Source organism: Anopheles funestus, chromosome 3RL (assembly GCF_943734845.2).
Source record: "Anopheles funestus chromosome 3RL, idAnoFuneDA-416_04, whole genome shotgun sequence".
NCBI lineage: Eukaryota > Metazoa > Arthropoda > Insecta > Diptera > Culicidae > Anopheles > Anopheles funestus.
Genome location: NC_064599.1, coordinates 32,530,197 through 32,550,348, shown reverse-complemented (window position 1 = coordinate 32,550,348; position 20,152 = coordinate 32,530,197). Strand labels below are relative to the sequence as shown.

At 39.8% G+C, this 20,152-nt stretch overlaps 2 protein-coding genes across 2 annotated transcripts; both read right to left on the bottom strand.

Moving 5' to 3' along the window:
• Nucleotides 1–428: 428 nt before the first annotated feature.
• Nucleotides 429–19,689, bottom strand: LOC125770970 (uncharacterized). The gene is made up of 7 exons (XM_049441106.1): nucleotides 18,296–19,689; nucleotides 6,825–6,941; nucleotides 5,633–5,709; nucleotides 4,720–5,237; nucleotides 4,490–4,622; nucleotides 3,058–3,503; nucleotides 429–2,229 (listed from the first exon to the last, which is right to left on the bottom strand). The coding sequence occupies exons 2-6, from the start codon at nucleotides 6,922–6,924 to the stop codon at nucleotides 3,063–3,065; spliced, it is 1,269 nt and encodes a 422-aa protein (XP_049297063.1). The 5' UTR covers nucleotides 6,925–6,941; nucleotides 18,296–19,689; the 3' UTR covers nucleotides 429–2,229; nucleotides 3,058–3,062.
• LOC125771010 (odorant receptor 82a-like) lies at nucleotides 6,967–9,919 on the bottom strand. The gene is made up of 3 exons (XM_049441185.1): nucleotides 8,078–9,919; nucleotides 7,851–8,003; nucleotides 6,967–7,771 (listed from the first exon to the last, which is right to left on the bottom strand). The coding sequence occupies exons 1-3, from the start codon at nucleotides 8,612–8,614 to the stop codon at nucleotides 7,706–7,708; spliced, it is 756 nt and encodes a 251-aa protein (XP_049297142.1). The 5' UTR covers nucleotides 8,615–9,919; the 3' UTR covers nucleotides 6,967–7,705.
• Nucleotides 19,690–20,152: the final 463 nt, after the last annotated feature.

The window sequence follows — 20,152 nt, the reverse complement described above, 5'->3', positions numbered from 1 at the left end:
CTATTTATGGTACCCGAATCAATCGCCGCTAGGCGTCGCAGGGAAAATATTGATCGAACGAATGGAGTTTTCCTCACACATCTAAACAAAGTTTTTACAGCACGGAGAGCATGTAAGTTGACATCTGGTGCACCGTCAGTTGTGCCTTCCTGGTGGGTGCTTTTAAAACGTATGGATTTTTGGTGCAAAAATTAATTTAAAAAATTTGAATCTAATTTTTGTACAACTTTTCAATCGTGCTTATATTAATTTATCAAAAAAAAAAAAGATTACATATCACCAACAAAATATTACATTTTGGTTCTGTTAAACTCCACTTTTCATAAAAATTATCGACAAAAAAATGAATCTTTACTTTACTTACCTGTTTTTAAACATTTTTCCTTACAATTTAAAATTTAATACAAAGCAAAGATTCAATACATAAATAATGTTATGGGCAGTATCGTAGGGATAGTTTAAACTTTTATTGAAAGTATCATCATTACCAACAGCTTTTCTTACGCATATTAGCATTTTCACTCGTACCTTTGTCGTCGCTTTGCTTGCCATCGACATTTTGTTTAAACCTTCTACAAACTTCCATCTTGTTTTACAGAACTCCAGCATTGATCACACGATCCATGGGTACGTCCTTTCTATACGAGATAAGTGTGTCGTTTGTTTTAATACATACTCTTACTGTGTTAGTTGATTTGGCTCATTCACTTACATATTGGCGCTATGCTTCTTGCAATATATCTTCTTTGGTACTGATGCCACCATACAAATACCGTTCCTAATAACAATGTTCGCTTTGAATCTTATAGAGCTCAGTAAAATATAATAAATAGGGTTCACTCACTAATGTAATGGTTTCGGTAACCGGGAGGGGGGGGGCTTTTACGCAAATTTTAAATTTTGGTTTGATTTTCAATTTTTTGTTTGTTTTTCACCATAAGGTACAAAGGCATATTACAATGTAACAAGGATTTTATGTACTTTTTTTTTTGGTTTTGCACGACACATTCACATTTACACATATTGTTTAAAGGTTTTTTGTATATTTTGATTTTTTGGTTGGTTTTGGCAAATGTTCATATTCATATTCAGAATGTTTCACAAACAAGTCATCGTTGGCTCACTACCATCTGTGTCCTATCCGCAACGTGGAATGTAATTTTTGTGCTTCGTAATACCTAAGGAGCGAGTTAGAGATTTTTGTTTTGCAACAAGTCATTTAACTAAGCGTTTTATCAAATTTTCGTTTTCCGTTTGCGGTTCCGTTTCCGATGCTAAAACATCTAACTTTATCCTACTGTGCTGCGTATTTTGTTTTTTGGGTTTTTTGGTCTTTAGACCAGGAGCAGTTGGTCCATTTAATGGAAAGTTAACAGTTTTTTTTGTTGTATTTTGTAGTAAATTCTTTCTCCCGTCATGGTTCGTCATGACGATCGGTTGAACACTTACATATTGGGCATGAGATATTGTGTGTTTTATTTTGTTTAAGATAGAGAAATGATATTGTTTCGTTCGGTGGCTTGAGTTCGTTTTATTGTAGTTGTAGTTGAAAGTTTAAACGCTTAAAAGGAAACATAAAGAAAAACAATTATTGTGCAATGATTCTATGCTGATTTACGTTTAATTATATTTTTCGTTTCTTACTTTCAGTATCATTTAAGGCGCTTCATAACAGGCCTAACGTCAAAAAGGTGCGACTGCAATTGATGATACCATATTTACGTATATTGGTTGGAAAACATTCAGTACCAAATGGTAAATATAATTTTCTTGCATCGATATTAACCGAAGCCAACATTCAACCACTGTTTTAGCGTTTGTAGCAAATCGGGTTTTTTTAAACGTTTTTATCATCATCACTCCAGTAAAGTATGAATTTTGTCTCTCTATTTTACCTTTTCAAAGCCCAAAAAACCAACATTTGCTAGCGTAGCGCACTCGTCACAATCACAGTTTTACAAAAGAATCAGCACACCCCCTTTCTCGGTTGGGGACCAATGTCCCAATTACTATGCGAGTTGAAATTATTGCTATCATTGCCCATCGGTCGATGTGTAAATAAATAAAACGAATCGAAAATGCTAGCAGCCCGAACAGGAACACTCCTTCCCGGTTGCGCTGGTACAGCTGAACCCATCCACCGTAACGAGTACGATGCTTTCTTCCTCCTTAATAGTGGCTGAAAACGTTGCGGAAGTGTTTTCGTTGGCTTCTTCCAAAGCCAAGGTCCTGTAAATGAATTGCACAAAAGGTTGTATATTTTTTCCAATTTGAAACTCATCCTCATTCTTTACGTTGCAGAACATTGTGCCAACAATTAAGCAAAATATGTCTGAAGGTAAAAAATGTGAGTGATCCTAACATCCCAATTAGTGATGGGTAAAATCCTACTTTTTATGGAGTTGGAGGTATTCAACTCCAGGATATTCCGAAGTCGACTCCGAATCAACTCCGAGATCTAGAGGGAGCCTCTTTAAGGGAGGAAGGGGTTTATTGTGTTACATAAAGCATTTCAAAATCATATTGTTGTTATTAAAATTTACGAAAAACCAACTGTTGGAAACTCGTGAAAATGGGAGAAAGCCTCTATGAAAACTGGTTAAATAATATCATCGACGACAAAGGAGCTTTTAAAATATTGCTACTCAATACCAAAACCAATTGAGAATTATATGTTGAAACTATGGAAAATTTCAATGAAAATTGTGGAAAATCCAGACGAAAAACTATTCAAAAACTTATGTAATCAATAATGGAGTTAACAATAATGGAATTGACAAAGGAGTCGATATCGAATTCAACTTCGGATTCAACTCAGGAGTAATACGGAGTTGTCTCCGGAGTCAAATCCGGACTCATGATTTTTTTTTGAGTCAAATCCGAGTTTTATGCTCCGTTGTCGAAGTGGATTCATAATTACACTCCGCACTTCCCATCACTAATTCGTACCCAGACGCAGCACGAATCACTGCTCACGAGGCTGTAAAATCAATAATTGTACCAACCGATGTGCAGTCCTTTGTGTAAAGTGTCACTTTACCGGCTATATTTACCTACCTGTCTCATGCAACCTTTGCACCACCGGCACATTCCTCATCGGGTGCTTCAGCCGATTGTTCGCTACCGTTCCGTCGTTCGGTGTCGGACGTATCAATTGGCAATTGAGATCGGTCGTTTGCCGGCAGCTGTCCCTCATCCAATGCTAAATTCAATGAAGACGGATTGTGGGTGCTATGCAAATAATGCTCACATTCATTACCATTGACATCATTCGGCACCGCGTTGCCTTCCGTGTCCCAGGCGCCATTATGTGACGCTTGGTTCCGATTCAAACGGTCATTGATTGTGGTGGTTCCGTAGGTATCTGCATCTGGCATCCCTGGCACGGTCGAGAGATCATTATAATATGATCGATTCGTGAACAAATTGTCCTCCATGTCGTACGATTTATCGGAATATTCCGAATATGCGTCCGCGTCGTCATCGCAATCAAAGTACTGACTCTGGAATGGTATTGTGGTAATTGGATGTGGATGTTTGATAATTAAACAAGTGGGAGCAATTATATACTTGGTTTATTTAAAATTAAAATTGTTTAAAAAACATAAACGAAACAAATAATTTGTGATCATTAATGTCCATTTTTACATTGAAGTGTATTTATATTAGCATAATAGTTTTACTTTACTTAGTTACAAAATTAGCTGCCACTTTGTGCTCTTAAATAATAGGGTTATTTTTGATATTTTTGCGTGTTCTCCAACCTTGGTTATCCATGCCCTTAATGGACCTTTTTCGCACTCTGTTAATTCTTTTATACGGCAGAAATTCATAACAAAAGAGGGAAAAGCGGCGAATAAATTTAAACTCCTAATAGAATCAATTGACCCTTTTTTACTACAAATTAGATTAATATTTACAAAAGAGGCTATTAGTTTAGAATGGTCTTCCTATTTCGCATTTTACTGCATAATTTTCGACTTCATTTGGACAATTCAATTAACTTTTTAATCAAAAATAACCATGGTTTTTTTATATTTAATTCTTCTTTCCATGTATGTACTTTGTAAATAGAGTAGATGGGGTTTTTGTATAAGTTAAAAGAAATTACTATTAATTTAATTAATAACATAACTAAGAATTGTCACCAGACAATTTCTTTAAATAAAATTTTTAAAAGTTTTATATGTATATATTATGCATAATTATAAAATATTTGTTATTTGTTATTTATTAGTTAAATTCAACGGACCGTATGTGGCCCCCTTGAAGCATCAAATCATTTCAAATATCAAAGAAAAAAAATTATAACGTAACCTTATAACGTATAACGTAACGAAAATCAGTAATAACCACCCCAGTAAAATGATCTGATTAAATATTTGCCAATCTACAGGCCAATTTGTTCAGCAAGTCATTGGTGACGAACTGATTATACGTTCCAAAGGCAAGCAAGGGAATTCTATCCCTTCAAAAAACACAAACTCACCTGACAATCTATGCACCGACAGCTGTCGGTCAGGGAACATTTGATACCTAGCAGTTGGGCCGCTTCGCTGTACAAATCATTTGCAGATTTGTCAACCGTTTCCGGCCGCTCGAGTGGTGGTGTTGCGACCCATCTACTTGCCACGGATAAAAAAGACAAAATACAAAAAGAACAAACGCCATAAGGACGACTGGCATCGAAAAAGGTCCCTTTGCGGCATTAATATTTACCTTTGCCGTAGCTTATCGCCGATCCGTTCCGTGCTGTTAGCCTTCCGTAACCGGTCCTCGTCGAAGAGCTTCCAAAATTTGGCCATTTTCAAATTGTTTCGTCTGTTCGGTTGGTCGTGTGCCGGCCCATTTTTACTGCTGCTAATGTCGGCGCTTTTACTGCTACATTTGTTGTTGCGAAAGGCGATGGAGGTGACAGATGACGGTGTGGCCGGTCCCTTGCTGGACGAGGCAAATCTAATGAATTCGCTCGATTCGATGAAGTGATGCTGACCGGCAGTGGCAATGGTATCGGGTCCGCTGATTTTGATGCTGCTGATGTTGGTCGAATTTATGCTACCCGTCAGCAAACCGCCGATCGTGCTCGGACACAGATGGGAATCGGTCGTACTGCTGGTGCTGCTGCTACTTCCGCCAGCAATGGTCCGACGGCTCTGGTGCAATTCGGCTGCAGTTTTATTATTCACCGTCAGCGCACGGCCGGCCGGTGTACCGAACAGCTCTATCATGTCCATGTTCTGTGTGCAAAACCCCCGGGGGTGGACAACAGGATGTCAATTAAAATGAGTATCACGCCGCGATAGACCAGTGTCAGTAAAGCGTTAGAAAGGCTTTCGAGGTGGCAAATTTAGGACACGATAGGCATCCTTTCCTTTTCATGAATCATGCACAAAATTACGTGTTAATGAACAGCCTGGTACGCTGGTAAATAGTAGAATGCGTAAGAGAAAATCCTCCCTCACACCAACCGAAAACCGATTTCTTACCAACTTTAATTCCTCATAACCGAGAAAAGCATACCAAGAACGTAAAGTATGCGAAAGGTTCATGGTACGCCATCGTTATGTACCAATGCTCGCTCACTTGGCTATGAACCCGATGGCTTCACTTGGGAAATGTCTCGATTACTTACCCCATATCGGTAGCTGGAATTCAGCACATAGACGGTGTTCCTATTATTGCATTCCTCAACCAGTATATCATCCATCTCTATTAAATCAAAAAGAAGGAATGCCACCAATAAAACTATCAATATGGATGAAGAGGATGTTTAAATCACAGCAAAGATGGAGTTTACTCTTCACAAACAACTACTAATTGAATCGAATCGGTTGTAAAGTTTAGTTATTTTATGTTCCCTAAGATATTTCTATTTCGACGATTCTGTTTCAACGATTTGTTTATTTGTATAGAACTTTCTGTTATTAGGAAGAAGAACTTTTGAAGAGTTTGCAATTCTTTATTAGATTTGTTTAAGTATTTTTAGTAGTTTGCGTATAACAAATAATTAAGTAGCTCTTGAAGTGCTTGAAGATAGATAATTTACATGATTTTGTTCTCTAATTTTAGAATGACAAAGTTATCATCAGAAGATAGTCCTTGAGACACACACAATACCTCTTAGACACGGATTGGCAGATTTTCAAATTTGACAGCTTAGTGAATTTATAGTACAAAATGAAAAACAAATAACATCAAATTTGGTTAAAAATGCCTTTGGTTGAAAAATGTTTTTGAATAATGTATTCTAATATTTTTCTTCAAACAATCGGCTTAAAAGCGGAATGCATAATGAGCAAAGAAGAACAATGATTCTATAACTGTCAATTTGGAACGACTAAGTACGTTATTTTGAACTAAAACTTAAACAATTTTTTCCTATAAAACTATAGTAATGAACAAACAAAATAAAAATCACACAAATCTGATAAAGTGTGTACAGATTAGCAGATGAAAATTTCAAATCAATTCTATAAACGTGTTTATCCAATGTTCCTCAATCTAAAAGCCTGTCTCTAATAAGTCTCTAATTATAAAAAAATCTAAAATTAAAATTTCGATGTTATTAAATATGGTGTTATATTTATTACTGAAATGGTGTTCATATTTAACCTAGCTTATATTATTTTAATTTTGATTTATATTCGTTTAACCTTTCGACTTGATGAATTATTTCAATTATATCATACCATTCATAAAAAATTATAAAGAAATTATAAAAAAATTTAAACAAAAAGTGTTTATCAAACTCAAAACCTTCCATTTGCTAAACTGTTTTCAACATATTATAATGCTTCACTTTTCGCAATCTCAATGCCATTTACCTTTGGTGCTAAAGTTCGACGTGTACAGAAAGTTCGCCAACGCCTTTGAAGGATACTCGTCCCGCTGACCTTGGTTCCAAGGGCTGCAAAGCGTAGTCATCCACAGCGATTGGAGACCTGCGATTCGGGATGGGATGGGAGATAGGAAACGGGTAGAAAAACAGTTCTAAAATTAGTAACGAAGCGATGTCATCATTTACTGATTTTATCAACAAATAGTTCTCCGTGCTGGGGATGCTCAGTAAAGTGACTATCGTTTTCCATTGTCGAAAAACAGGTACGTCGAAGTTTTATTGTTAAGACATTGTAAATAGAAGTTGATTTAGCACAGCAAATCATGGTCGTAATGAACACAAGCACTGCAGTTGATGTGCTCCTGGTTGGTGTTTGTTTGTAGTTCCATCTGAACGTTACTAATGAATGAACTAATTTCCATTGACATTTGCCATTATTTAGCTATAATTTAGCAGCAGTGAAATAATGCTATAAACGACTCACACCAACATCATAGGAAATTTTCTCATTTGTATCATTTGTTACGATGACGAGAGAGTGAGTTAAAGCCATTTATATTCTTCATTTATTAGTGAGCAATAGTGGGCAAACACAACGAGCATGAGTGAGCTTTTGACGGTGCAACTAACATGTAGGCAGGTTACAATAATTTGTAACAAAATGTTTGCATATCTCCACGCCTGGTTTAAGCTGCCTACCCTAAAGGTGCGCAACAACATCTTCGCACGGTACGCAAGGGAGGCACGATACGTTGTTAAATGATGCAAGCTTTGCCACCCCTTAATAACGTGCTTCTGGGTTACTTCAAGCCGACAGGTAATTGGCCCACACTGTGGCAAAGTGTTTGTCTTCTATCACGACTTCTACTACTGCTGCTGTTCTCCTTCCAACGAAAGCAGCATGGTGATGTATGATCCCGTTGAGTTTAAAATCTGTAACGAAATTTGCATATCATTACATGCTGCTACACGCAAAATTCCTTATCAACGCTGAGACAGTGTTGCACAGCACCTTCTTGAGTGTGGGCAATGTTGCCTTCATGAAGCCGCCTTTGGTGACGATGGGCTTCTGGGCACGCATCATGCATAATCGCAGCCGTTTCTGTACGGCCGGTCGGGCCTCATACCAATTGCTCTGATAAATCGCGTCTGCCACCTTCAAGCTCTGGAGAGATGGTGCACATTGGGATTTATTTTCTTTTTTTTTGTCGTTTCCTTTGCATAACACCCTCTACATACCTCATCGTACATCATGGAACCATGGTAACAGTATATGACCGCCTGCAAAACCATAACGAACGCCATCGATGCGAGCATGAGGACACGCGGCGTGTTCATGAATATCACAAATTGATAGCCAATAATGCACAGTAGCACCGAGTCTAGCAGCAGCAGGTAGAACACGGTGTACTGGAAAAGGTTCGTCATGGCGAGACACAGCTGCAGCACATCCTTATGGTACGCCACGACCGCTTCCAGCTCGTCTTCAGCGGTGCTGGCAGTAAAGTCAACTGTCCGGAACCGGCGTTGGATGAGCCGAAAGTGGATCGTAACGCTTGTCGCTAGCTCGGAGAAGCACGTATCGACACTTCCGCTAATGAAGATGCTCATGTGTATGGAGTCACAGTTGAACAGGAACGTTAGCGCAAACATAAGCGGATGTTGATAGTTGTGCGGGAAGCTAGTTGGGTCGAGATTGTCGAGAAACAAGCGAAAAGCGGACAAACAAAGGGGAGAGAGAGAGAGAAAAAAATGATATTCACTCGACAAAATCATCGGCAAAATTTGTTCCGGATGTTTGGAGAGTTTCGTTTCCGCGTGCTCCCCGTACGTACGCCATCGGTGCGACAAACTGTACCCGACCGTCCGACATCGAACGTGTAATGCCGGTAACGACAGCGCTCAGTATGTAGAACCATCCGACAATCAGTGCCGATGTCATGTAGAGTTTCGTCAGCTTCGCATGGAACGCTCCGCTGCGGCGAAAGAGCAGCAAATCTTCCGCGGTCGCACGCCGTTGCAGCGCTTTGAACGAATCAATCAGCGCGAACATGGCCGCCGGGTGGAACACGAAGATGTAGAACTTCGAAATCGCTACCATGCAGACGACGAGCGTCGGTATGGCATCGCAGATCATCGCGAAATGGTTCACGTGCTGGAAGATGTAGATCGATTGCAGCACCATAAACACGACGAGCACACCGAGACAAATGCTCAGCCGTATGCCACCGAGTGGACTTTTCACCCGAAACACACCACAGTACCGTAGATACCACATTTGTGCATCGAGAAAATCTTCCACACAGCTCATGGCTCTTAGCAAAGTGTGAGACAGGACCAAACTGAACCCAAAATCAACAACGCGGTACGATTGTAATGGGACCGACCTAGGGTTTCGCTTGTTCACAGTTGGTGCGACTTTTTCGCGCACGATTGACATTTTCATTACACGTTAATAGAGGGTCGTCGAATGGTAGAAAATAGCATGGTGGACGGGTGTGAAAATGGACACCCCTGAATGGCATTTTACGACGAATGGTCACATTCTTTTTGCATTTTACTTTATTTTTGTTTGACAAGTGCTTATTAGCGATGGCATCGAAATTGTTGGGTGCTAACGAAATGGGAGACCATTACATGTTTTGAAAATTGTATTTGTTAAATTACGTTTCGCTGGAAATGGTAGAAAATTTGTTTTTTTTTTGTCTATTTTTAACTTGTCGATTGATTTTGTGTTTTTTATCATTAAAAGGAAGGAAACTTTACACTATAAATGCAACATATTTTTCTTCTTCCTCTTCTTCTTGGTTTAACGACCACCAAGTGAAGATTCAACTATTATGTAAAGCAAAAATTGTGCACCTTTTACCTCTGTTTTGATTATCACTCGCGGATGCGTCTTCAGTTTTCTGTGATTTATTTACAGAAAATACAAGCTGATCACTTAAAATTAACTCCCGGTTTTCAACACTTATTCAATATGTATAAAAAATCAAATAGAAATTGAGCCAAATTTAAAAATGGAATTGTAAAAATAATTTCATGTTGAATGTGCTTTGTTTCTAGTCACAATAATCAGTCTTTCATGAACAACTCCTCATTAAAAAAAAATATGTCGTCCAACCAAAGGAATAAAATTAATTTCTTTTTTATAATATTTTTTTTCAATAGCTAATTACTACAAAAAATTAAAAACTTACTGCACTTTCAGAATATTTTGAATTATTGCGTTAAAAAAACATTGCCCAATCAACATCAAGGAGACTTCTCTATACGAATTTTTTCTTTCAAATTTCAAAGCTAAAGTAACAAAAAAACATCTCAACCTTTTAAACTGTTGATAATAATGTCATAAAATTTTAGCACGTACACGTTTTAAGGTTAGTACTATCCGTCATTTATACGTGAGTCTATCAACAACAATGCCATAATAAGATGGCAGATTTATGGCTTAACGTGTTATTGCATACTTTCAGGATTGTGCACCCAAGATAAAACCCCGTAAATCATCGTCGGGAGTTATGTGCATAATTTAAATAAATTTGATTTTAATTTTTTTCAATAACATTTCACTTCACTTTAGGGTTTTTATTCATCTGGAAATCATTTTCAGCGCAAACCTATTAAACACTTTTATGTACGCATTTTCTTTTATTCTTTTTTTAATGCTTTTAAAGATGATTGAAAAAAAAAAACGATTGCACAACTTTTGCGTACCAAATAGACTAACCAACATTAATCCGATTTGCATCAATGATAAAGAAAATACTGTCTCAAAAATTGAAATCCTAGCAAGTAGATTGAAATGTGCCCACACGGAATACCCGCATTTAGCTAAATTTGGTTAACTTTTTTCTTTTCTTCTTTGTGCGTTTTTTCTTCTTCCCGGTATATAGCAAAGTTCGCGCCATTCGCTGGAAGGTAAGCATAATTGTACATGGATGTAAGATAGAGACTTTCGCACTGTGTAACATCTGTGTTCTGCCGTGTTCTTCTTGTGTGCATTTTTTGCTTCTTTTATCGCCACATGAACATAAGTGAAGTAGAAGCTATTCGCTGCTAGGATTTTGATGATGTTACCCACCGCAGCAGCAGACTTTATCAGCGAAAATCTGCTTCTGTTACGCCTTCGCACACCAAACTGACACAAAAACCATCTGCAGTGTAACATGCGTTTCAGGTTAACATGTTCATACGTTACGAGCGATGGTTTTGTTGGAACACTTCTTCCCCAAACCAGCATATGGGACTGCGCTGCGTTTGTAAAAAGCTATTTCAACGTTGGCCCCCCACCCGTAATGTGACCACCCACTTGCTAATGAACGAGGTGGATTAAGCTGAACCCAAAGAAAAGAAAAAGCACACACACACACACATATACCTACACGCGGGGACATGAAGACAAGCATGAAAGAATGACTCCTTTCGAGTGTGTTTGTCTTGTTCACGGTCATCGTGCTGTGAACATCTTAGCTACTCGACAAAGGAAAAACGACACTGAATCTTAATCTTTCGGGGCAGGAGCACTCTTATGCCAGGGGTTGAAGTTTTCTTAAGCCAAAATTTTAAGTTTTTCTTCAGCCGAACCGAAACGAACGAACATTGAAATAAACACACCATGCGATGAGAGTTTTTTTGGGGAAATTATTTCAATATTTTCTTCTTAATTTTCTCATGATTTTTTTTATCCTTTTGCATGATTTATATTTTTTATTTTGAATACTTAAGTTTTACAAACATTTGAATGTTTTTCTTTGTTTGTTTTTTTATCCTCTTGCAAGATTTATGTTTTTATATTTTTTTTATTTTTATTTTATTTTAATTCTTTCCTTTCTATTCGCATCAGAATAATCGCATTTACAGTGGAAGCTTTATATCCAGTTACCCCCGATGCGTGTAAAAAAATCAAGAAAAAAGTGCACAAGAAAATGAAAGAGTAGCTTGGTCAAAATTAGTCTTATTTATTGCCACGCCTCAACCTTCGTCAAATTGCAACAAAAACCCCCCAGCTACTGTGTGGCTGGCAGACCGCTACCCTTTTGTTTTGCTACGTAGCAATTTATCCTAACGGTTCCTATTAATGGACCTGGATTAATGGACACGTTTATCTAATTACTCACTTAGCTGCGGCCATGGAATAAGTGTTTTGTTTTTTTGTGTTGTGTTGTGTTTGCCTCATCCCCTGCTGTCGTACTAAAGCATAGAGCGTTAGGGATATAATTTAATTTGTACGCTCATTACTAACATGCAGACTATGTTACAAACCCACCGATGATTATAACGGACACGAACGACACTATACTGGCTACTGGCACATCTTTTTGAATGGTGTAGTGACACTAACAAAAAAAAACTCGCCCCCCTGGAGCAGAACAAAAGCTTTAGAGTGGGCATTTAAAGTTGCTCGTGTGGTAGTTTATTTCATCACTGTCCGTGCAGTTCACCCATATGGATCACCCACCCACGGATGCCCGGTGTTCATGCACGCTCATGCAATGACTGCCGCGTTTAGCTAATTGCTACGACTGACCCTCCCATCGCCTACCCACGGTTTCCTTCACACACAAACCACAGTTAGCAGTTGTAGAAAATGGCAATAAATATGCCTGGGTGTGTGTGTGTGTCTTTTTTCCCACATTTTCCAAATGCATGCAACTGACACTAGTTCTCCGGTAGGATGCAGGAAAAAATAACATTTTCCCTCACCGGGAACCGGTTCTGAGGGACGACGTGTTTTGTCGGATCCAGTGCAACCGACACCGATGTATGATGAAAGCACAATTCCAGTGCCTTTTTTTGTTGTAACCAGAACTCGGCCGAACGGTGTGGGAGGGGTTTTTTTTACACATTCTCGACAATGGCGTGCACGGCGGGTATGAGTGCTTTATTATGGTAGCAACAACAAAAACCAGAAACGAGAAGAAATGTGTGCAAACTACTACTGCACTATCATGCTAATCGGAGATTAAAAGCTTTCGGACTGAAACAAGATCGTTCTCGTGTCTGCCGATCCGTTAAATGTTAATGATTTTTTTCGTTAATCATTACTTAAATACGCTTATCAATTTATCATTATTTCGCTTATTTAAAAAAGGTGGAATTATTTGCAATCATTTCTAGACTCTTTTAGGCTAAGCTTTCGGTGTATCAGTTAAGAAAGCTTTGAACAATTGAGCTTCCTCAAGAATGAAATTACAAAAATTGCGAAGAACTCCAGATTTATCTCAACAAATTCTAATTCAACTTGAATAAAACCGAAACAACTTTACCTAACTTTACCTTCTCTAAAGTCAAATTAATCTTAAAATGTCCTACTGTTACGGACGCGACAAAATTCACAGCGTACGCGTAAGAAAATTCGAGCTATCATAAGAAAGAAAAAGATTTACTTTCACCAGACATGAGGCGTAAAAGATAAGCACAGCTGGCATAGGCCAACAGGAAATGTCACATATGGTTTTGGGTTAGACCAAACTAAAAACAAAGAACAATAGAAAGGTATACGAAAAGGAATACGGAAATAGCGATAAGCATACGCCCTTGCGCCGTAGCACATGGTGGATAATGAAACTGCACTTGAACCCTTTAAAAACCATAACCTCGGGTAACCGTTGCATTTGGGTAACATACGCACAGGAGCGATAAGGAAAAGCGCGCCTATGCGCTCGATGCAACTAACCAAAAAAGGCCGAATTAGATAACGTAAGACAAAGAACTTCCGTATGTTCTTGAAACTAACACACACTTACTGCGTATAGAATAAGAACTAATACCATTACACTTTGTTAGTATATAAGCTGAATAATTTTTAATAAACTTTCACTTGTTATCCGAACTCCGAACCTACGAGTCTTTTCTGTAGGCGATTCGAGCAGCACTCCACATTAGGAATTGATATTGAGTTTTCAATACACAGCCTACTGTCAGAACTGCTCAATCGCCGATCTACGGAAAATAGCCTATCAACGGCACAGAAACTTGCGCAAGAAGTTTCAAGTTGACTATTCTTCGCGTAGTCAACTTAGTACGGCGGACCGTATTTAGTCCGATTTGTTCCCGTCAGTAACACCTACTAACCACTAAAATAGATTTTTTATAGCCTCATTAATAATTATTATTTATTTTTTTTTTGTTTTTTTTTTTCTTTACATTTTATCTCGACAAATTCTAATTCAACTTGAATAAAACCGAAACAACTTTACCTAACTTTACCTTCTCTAAAGTCAAATTAATCTTAAAATGTCCTACTAACCACTAAAATAGATTTTTTATAGCATGATTAATAATTATTATTTCACTAATTTTTTTTTTATTTTTTTTTCTTTACATTTTATCTCGACAAATTCTAATTCAACTTGAATATAACCGAAAAAGCCTAACTTTACCTTCTCTAAAGCCAAATTAATCTCAAAATGGCCCAAAACCATTAAAATAGATTTTTTATAGCATCATTAATTATAGTAATTTCTAGTAAATTATACTGGAATTTTGTCCTTAAATGTTATTAAAATTGTTTTTATCTAACCTTAACGAACTTCCATCTATTCCGTAGTACCGTGGGTTATATCAAAACCCATCGCGCATCGGGGTTTGGTAAAGAGAGTTTGAAGCATAAATATCCATTGCACTACAGCAGCGGCGAGCACGTTTCACTGTCAGGAATTAATTGCTTTCTAGACAAAGCATTCACTTTTTGCCTTGTTTATCATTTGCAGCGCATTGCACACAGTATCCGTAACGTGGCATGGCAGTGGCAACCGCCACTACCGAAGCGTTATTGCATCCGGCTAACGAAGCGGACTTTAGTTGGTTTATTTGCCTGCCTTTTTTTTGTAATGCTTTGTATGGCAGCATAAAAAAGGGAGAAAAGGCAAGCAAGCGGAAAATACAACATTAAACTGTGTACGAGTGTTGTGTGTGTATGTGCGTGGTTTTTTTTTAATGTTTATCTGTCCAAATTTAGGTGAAATACGATATTGCTTCCAGTGTGGCCTACTTGGCACGGATTTTGCCAATATCACATTATCTAAACAGACGATCGTGTTTGTTCGCTTTTTTTTTCTTTGACAAAAAGGAAAACAGGAAGAGAGCGTTTTCCTCATTTTTCTTTTATCTCTTTGGTGCAAAAGTGCACTTTTCATTATCGCTTTCCGTGAGCGAGCTCATTTAATTGAGTGTTTAAATTGAAAAATGAGCCGCAACCTTTCATGTGTTACCAATTTAGTATCAATTTATATCAAGCCACTCGTGAGTGGCACTAATAGCTAGCACGATGCTTTGTTTGCCGTTTGCCGTCATGTGGGCCATTGTCACAACTAGTAGCGATAGCGACAAATTGAAAAATGTTATTCATTTCACTGCATTGACCGGTCGGTAGCCATCTTAGGTGTGAAGACAATATAAAGCAGCTGTTGTTGAAAACACCAACCAAAACGAAACGCAAACAAAAAAGTTCAATAACAAATAATCGAACACCATAAATTTTATTGATTTACGATATGTCGTTCGGTCGGTTTCTTGTGCCGTTGTGGTACGTGAAAGATGCGGTAGTAATAAATTTTAAAGCTTTCCACGCGCGTTGATACTCGCCAACAGGCGCGGCTCAAATGCGAATTCGCAAAACAGCACACAGCAGCCAACAGCAAAACTAGCCACACTCTCTTCCAGATGGTGGAAGGCTCTGTTTGTACAAGAAGTGGACCCCCCCCCCCCCTTCTTTCCCTTTTCCTTTCCACTTTTCATTTCCACTTTTATCTGCATCAGGATGTAATGTTCTCGCGTACGTCCTGGGATGGTACTGATATATTTTTTTTATTCTTCAGTTTCCTCTTCCTTCTTCTGATTCTCCTTCAACAAGACACGGACCCGACATTGGGCCGTCAGTACGTATCACCATCATCACCATCGAAAAAAAACAACCGGAAATTGTAAATGCGGGTGATCAAAGATGTGGGTGTGTGTGTGCTTTCTACTTTATTCTTTGTTGAGGATTCAAATTTTCAAGTAATCAGCAGTCATGAGAGTACAGCGAACAGAAATTGCTATACTGACTTCCGGAGGTATCATGATCAGCTCTAAACATCATAGGAAGTATAATCTACTCTTGTTGCTTTCGCCACGCATCCGCCACGCAACGCTTATTTCCATGGGATCCACCTTGACCTTCAGAAAAAGCGTCGTACTTTTTATTCACCGAGAATTGTACACTTTTATTCTTACCCAATTACGCAACTTCCGTTAGCGGAATCGTTCCGGTAAAGATTTTCACCCATATTCACACGCTGAATACAAATTGCAACCAACCAGCGGCAGCACATGAATCCGTTGAAACAACGATACCTACCGACCGATGTTACAGAGCAAAAGGACTACGAACAAGCCGTACCACAACCTACAAAGATCACACACAGAGCAACAAAAAAAACACCCCGAACGAAGTGAGAAGTTGTTTCTTCTTCAAATCGACGATCTTCCATTTCCCGGTGGCTGTGGATGTGCCATTTTGACTTCGAGCAAATAACATTACCCTTAGCGTTGATTTGCCAGGCACACATTCGTGCCCGAAACTATTCGCAAGACAGTAAACGGTGATTGTATCCGTTTGTACATAAGTGCGAGGGAAGGGTAGCAAAAAAATGGCAAAAGAATTGAGTAAAAGCTTATGAATTTTCATGCCTTTAGCCACCACTGCATACGAATGGGATTAAAATTGCTCTAGACACGCGACTATTCACCGTATAACGATTGCTGACACGTTATTTAATGGTAGCAAAAACCATCTTATAGCATGTAACGCTACGTTAAGTGGATAAATACTAACGTTTCGCTGTTTAATAGCAAGATACGCACCATAATGAATTTCATAGTGCAAGATGATGCAGTGACTAGGATAATAGGTCAGCGTTTCTACAGCAAACTTAAGCTATTAGGGAAGATACTTTTCATACGAAATGCGAAACAACATCCCACCGGGTAATTGAAATGCCGACGCATTTCAACCCATCTGACCCAGCCTGAATTGCTCTGTTGTTTTACTTCAATTGCGGGTCAAGTCGGGTGTGCCGGGAAGTCAAACAAAAAAAAACCATGCACCGCAGTGCACGGTAAGGAATGTTACATTTACACCCAAGAGCCTTGGGTGCTTTAGTTATTTGCCTTTACAAAGCAAGGCTCAGCTGTTTCTTTGGCGAATGGAGATGGCTATTTTCCGCACTGCTTTTAACGCAGAAAAAAACTCCTGCCCCATATTTCCGTATGCCCCAACAAAAAAAAACAGAAGGCTGTAGAAGGGAAGATATATCTCATTCTTTTAATTTAATTTACAGCTGCTGCTCCGGCCAACGCAAAGCACTATCGGTGGACCTGTTTCTAAAAAGAAACTTGCTTCGTTCCCTTGTTCTGCTTGTTAAATAAGAGATTCTAACTTTACCCGGGAGCAGTAGCAAATGTAGCGATGAATAAGTTTACGTTTGCCCATCCCCTCACGTACCCAAGTTACGTTCCAGTTCCTTTGCGGAAGTTCTTCCCATTTGCTTGGGTTCTTCGTGCACTGTTGAGGTACAAGCAAAATGAATTAAAAGTTGCCGCTCCTTAGGCTGTACGGAATGCACAGTATTTACAATTATGATGGACTACGACCGTTACAAATGAAGTGTAGAAGACGTCGGGTGGGTGACTACCCATGCCGCCCCAATTCCTGTCCTTGAGTTGTGTCTAGTGCTACTACGTAAAGATTATTACTACAAAGCGGAGCAGAAAATTTAATAACGAACTAGAATATTAAAAGAAACAAAAATTCATTCCCAAATGGACACAGACGCACACAGAAACAAATCTGGAATGTTTTGTAAATGTTTATAAATGGTACCGTTCTTGGGGAATGTGAAGGGAATAGATTCGTGGCCTATCCACCCTCCTTCCTTCCCCCTCCTCCTCCTCTCGCCTTCTCCCTAAACGAAGCATTAATTATGGAGCGTACTTAATGGACAATACCATCTAGATACACTCTTTTCGTAACCTCGGGACCATGTTTCCCTTTGTATGTATTCCAGCATACGGAGACGATTCATGGCCTACCAGGCGTCTCCATCGCCAAGCAAACTCACTAAACCCCCATTTTGATTCCGTTCCTCCCCCAAAGCGGTGAAGTCTTTTGTCGTTCGTGTCGCCCATCGTTCGTTCGTGTGTTTTATTTTTATGAACCTTTCTGTTACTGGTGATGTCCGTTCAGTGAGTTAACCAAATAAACGAGCACACAAAGCACCGCATGAAAGGCTTTTCATTTTTTTTTATATCTCACCCCACCTATCCATCTCCCCTGCTGACCCCTTTTGGAACACTTCTCCTAAATCCCAACAATAATGGTACAACGATGGATGGATGGAAGAGGAACGAACAAAAAAAATGGTAGAAATAAAGCGGAGATCCGGCGGAAAACACCGGACTTCTTATCCTTACCTTTCTTGATTTCGGCCCACGTCTTGACGAGTTTTTTCTTCCACGCTAGCACGAAAAAAGGGAACAGCAGACACACACAGACACGCCGACAAACAGCCGTGAAACGTGATGAAGTTCGTCTCCGATGGTCACGATCGATAACGGTTGATCTTACAGCAGCAGCAGCAGCAGCAGCAGAAGCTATTGCCTCAACTTTTCAGGTACTTAAGCATAGCACAAAGGCGACCACAACATCAACAATGACACTCGCAGAACACACCACTAGCATAACAAACTCATCCCCAACCACCTTTGTTCACACCCCCCGCAAGAAAAAAGCACAGGGAACGGTTTGACCACACCAGTCGCGCGCGCTTCACCACACTCGGAACCGTGCGGTGACCGTTGTTGATGGTTTTTGCGTGTGTTGTTTCTGCACTTTCCACACCAGCTCAGCCAAGCTTTTTCCCGTTCTCTTCTTCACACGCACACAAACACACACCCTCCCTCTTCCCCCCTTTCTCTCCTGTGTGGTTCGGTATCGTTTCCGTTCGCTTCCGATTCCGAGTGAATCGGGTGTTTTTTGTTTTCCACCTCTTCCACGCTTTCCTCCCAAAATTTCCACCCCAAAAACAGCTTTCAGTGACCTGTAACCGGATTAGGTTTTATCTATTTCCACAACCGAGGCCAATCGTACACACACACGCATCAATGCAAACCACAACAACGAAAATGCGAAAATAAAAATGGACCAGCTAAACAAGTTCCGGCTGGTGGGTTGTTGCGGAGGGAGGGCGGAATGGAACAAAAGGCGCTCAGGAAACTTCCGGGACAATAATCTCGGCGATCGAACGACCGTGCGATAATTGATTGATTCCGCTAGACACGGTTATTATTAGCGTTTTGGTTGTTTGTTTGTTTTTGTAAATATACACTCCTTCGTCCTTGAAGAGCCTACTGGCACACTTAAACGCTGGTCGTGATAGTTCCCCTTTTTGCAAAACTTTTGTAACGTTGAGATGCTGTTATCAGTGCAGCACGAAAGACGTCCACTTATTAAGCGAAACAGTGAGACCGCGACAGAAGAGACCTCCAAAACAGCTGTGGTGGATATTCGCTTCAAAATGCCACGATTCCCTTCTTCGAGGGAGGCTGCTGGCCACGAAAACTAAACACCTTTGTGCACCGATGACCGATCCCGTGTTTCGCTACGTTTCGATACCCACGTCTACCTGGTGCTGGGTAAGGCTTGTTGAGGCTTGTTTGGGGTCGTGATGCTTTACCGCGTTGTTCGCTTTACCGAAGACGACGAAAAACTGACTTCATCCTGGCCGGGTCGACTCGTTTTTGAATGAAATCCTTGGTGACCCGTCGCGTCTTCCCACCCGGTCGCATTGGCTGCTGCTGCTGATGCCCTGATGCTGTGGGGGGGAAAGAGCATAAACGCCCGAACGCGCGAGAGCCGTTTCCAATCGAGAGCACTCGGGCACACGGTGTTGCGAGAGACGACATCATCGGATGTTGGATGATGCTTACTGGGTAAAGGTTTTTTTTTCTTTCGTTTTCTTCCGCGCGGTCCATATCGATCCTTCCGAAAGGCTCCAAGAATCTTGTCTCCAGGTTTGGCTCCGGCTAGTCTCGTGCCTCAGCCTCGGATGGTCACTCTTACCGCGGGTTACCTGCGGGCATCACTGTTAGAGTGATATTGCTTTTCTTTTCGAGTATGTCCTTCTAGTAAACAACAAACACTTTTCTCGCGGGAAATGGCGAGAGAGAGAGAGAGAGAGATGAAGAATGCGAGACACACACGAGAGGAAAGCACCATACACGAGCAAGGAGAGCGAGAGTTGTCGAAGATCAAACTAATGGGGTTTTATC